Consider the following 3,063-nt stretch of genomic DNA (forward strand, 5'->3'; position numbering starts at 1 on the left):
TTCCCCCTGTCATTCTGGGAGACCCAGCTTCCCCTCTGCTTCCCTGGCATAGGAAGCCTTTTACTGGACACTCGGATGGGAGAAAGGAGCTGGTTACCTGTACCCTGAGCAGTCACAGAACGCCAGTGGGGTATGTATGTGAAGGCTGAAAGGGAGATGGTGATGGCCCGATGATGAAGTTGGAGGCTGCTGAGCAATATGTGCCTCATGTGATAACTGCTCCCTGTATTTTGCACCACATCTGTGCATGGATAAGGAAATACAGCTCAGATTTAGCTTATTTCAGTCTTTAGGAATTTCCCCATTGTATTAATATGTAACCTACACCACCACATTGAGCACAGTTATGCAAACTTAATTTACACAGCAGATCCATATATACTTGCCATAAAATATACAAAATGTACAAACAAAATGCCCATAAACAACTGTATAAATAGTGCTGCTGTGCCACCATTTTTATAACAAAAATTGTGGAGAAAGGGACAATGAGGGTGTTCAAGAGCTTGGTTCTTTTATTTCTAGTACCTGTAGTGAGAGGTTCTATGGTTCAGCTGAAAAATGGTGGCTATGAAGATATTGTTATTGCAATTAACCCTGAGTTACCAGAAGATCACAATATCATTAGAAACATAAAGGTAAGAACTTTGGTGTATGTAATGTCCTTCTGTGACATTCAGACTTCTTGGTTAGTTCTACCTCTACATTAGCTGTAATCTTAAAAGACCAGTTCCAGCCCCCATTAATGACAATGTGAGGTTTTCTCTTGATTTTCATAGGAGCTAGATCAATTCTATGATTACTAAATTTGTTCTTAACTTGAATTTTTATTCAAATGCTTTTGTTAATGAAATGAGTGTACTAATCTCTTGAAGTTTAACAAGAATATTATGGCTCAGGGTCAGGCTGATGTATCACCTCCTTCTTAATTACTTCTTTCCAAAACATGAGTACCTTCGACTAGAGAATCTCCAGAACATGGATATTTAATTGCCAATTGCTGCACCTCCATTACAATGTTTGCCATTTGCTTTTATCCCTCCTTTCCCCCATCTTCGCAGGCATTCACTGTGTTCTTAAAAACCCTTGGTGTGTGTATATGTATGTGTGTGTGTGTGTATATATGTATATAGTGATATTTCTGTTTTTAGTTATTCTTTAAGTTCTCAGTGTAGATCTTTGCTCCATGGTCACGATTTGGTCATTGAGCATTCACTTGCTGTAAAGAGAACAATAAACTGAGGGGGGCATAGCCATTAACTAGTGAACCCCCAAACTATTCAAGAGAGGTGGGGAAGGAGCCAGGAGGAGGGGAACAGGAAAATAGTGACAAAGTAGTGCCCACTGTAGAGGCAGGAAGAAAGTAGAACCTAATAGAAGTGGAGCAGAAAAATGAGGAATCCCAGGGAGAAGAAAAAGGAAACTACAGGTTATTACTTACTATTTCTTATTTTATTTGATTCATCAAGCACCACAGTACACTTTACAGATTAATGAAAAGGACTGGTCCAGGACTGAATCATCCTGCACCTCAAGCCCATGTAACTTTTTTGAGGAAATTTCATGTTTGGGTGGAGGTTTTATTTTAAGGGATAGATTGTGGTGTATATTTGTGCCCTTGGAGAAATACTGAGTGTCCCAGAGTTATAATTTGGTTTCTATTTCCGTCATGGAAAAAGGAATCTGTCCCAGCCCTTCCCTTGGCCAAGGTTGGTTTCTTTCTATACCTTCACATACTTAGTGTTACTTAATGTACTCTTGTTTCCTAGCAAGGCTAAACTACTCATTGCCTCTACAATTCAATTTGTAATTCATAAATCTTTTCTTTTCTTTCCCTGCCAGGACATGGTCAAAGAAGCTTCTACTTACTTGTTCAATGCTACAAAACAGAGATTTTTTTTCAAGGCTGTAAAAATTATAATTCCTCTGCACTGGCTGCCAAAACCTGAGTATTTAAGTGTGAAAACAGAGTCATATGATAAGGTAAGACTTAGAGCACCCTTACAAATCAAAAGTATTTGTTGTGTTCATACGCGTGAGACATAGGGTCTTGTCTACAAGGTGGAGTAAAAGCACACTATGGAGGTATGATTTCTAAACCACACTAACGTGTCAGTCATTAATTGGTCCTTGTAGACCCTGCTGGTGTGTATTCCCTGGTGCACTTTAACATAGTGCTGCACTTTAGAAATCACTCCCCTGTAGTGCACGTTACCGCACTGTGTAGACAAGCCATTTTTTCAGTAATGTAGAAATATAAATTGCTCTTTTTAGAATTTGTATTGCCCTCTAGTGCCCAGTCTGCAGTCCTTACCCAGAGGAACAATCACTGGAAGTGATTGCTGCAGGATGAGCCCATTCAGTAGAGTCATCTGTCACCTTCCATTTCCTGATGCTCTTTAAACAAGGGCCATTTTATTTTTAGGCAGATGTTATCGTGGCTAATCCTTTCTTGAAGTACGGAGATGATCCCTACACGCTGCAATATGGAGGATGTGGGGAAAAGGGACGATACATTCATTTCACTCCAGACTTCCTGTTAAATGACACTTTGTATAACATCTACGGATCACGAGGTAGCACCGTCTATTGGACCTTAATTTTCTGCTTTTGTTGTTATAAATATGCAATGGCCGAGATTTTCCAAAGTGACTAGTGATTTGAGATGCCTCAGTTTTTGGTTGCCCAACCTGCGAAACTTTAAAAGAGCCTGTTTTTTCACACAGTGTTGAACATCAGGCTCCCTGGATGAGTCTTAGTTGAACACTCAGAAATGGAGGCACCTAAAATGACCAGTCTCTTGAAAATACTGGCTAATAATTTTACAGTAAATGAAGGTTGTTTTTCCTCGTAAATCATTGCTTTGACTTGGAAATAATCTATATCCTAACATTACAGTGTAGTAAACTAATCTGAGAGTTGCAGTGGGTGTATCCTGGTGAACATGCAGGAAAACCAGTCGCAGAGGATTCTAGAATAGAACAAACTCTCATGAGCGGATCCTCTTCTGAGGACGTGAAGGTTTTTATTGGAACTTCTGAAAGTCACATTTGCCCAACTACC

At 39.7% G+C, this 3,063-nt stretch overlaps 1 protein-coding gene across 1 annotated transcript; it reads left to right on the forward strand.

The window, feature by feature from the left end:
* Positions 1-488: 488 nt before the first annotated feature.
* On the forward strand, positions 489-2,576 carry LOC112122263 (calcium-activated chloride channel regulator family member 3-like; the record flags this gene model as incomplete). Its single annotated transcript, XM_024221104.2, has 3 exons — positions 489-638; positions 1,843-1,983; positions 2,426-2,576. Coding segments are annotated over exons 1-3 (442 nt in total), but the record flags the coding sequence as incomplete, so codon positions are not given.
* Between the last annotated feature and the right edge of the window lie 487 nt (positions 2,577-3,063).

This window comes from Terrapene carolina, unplaced genomic scaffold (assembly GCF_002925995.2).
Source record: "Terrapene carolina triunguis isolate 2854851 unplaced genomic scaffold, T_m_triunguis-2.0 Scaffold17927, whole genome shotgun sequence".
Classification (NCBI taxonomy): domain Eukaryota; kingdom Metazoa; phylum Chordata; order Testudines; family Emydidae; genus Terrapene; species Terrapene triunguis.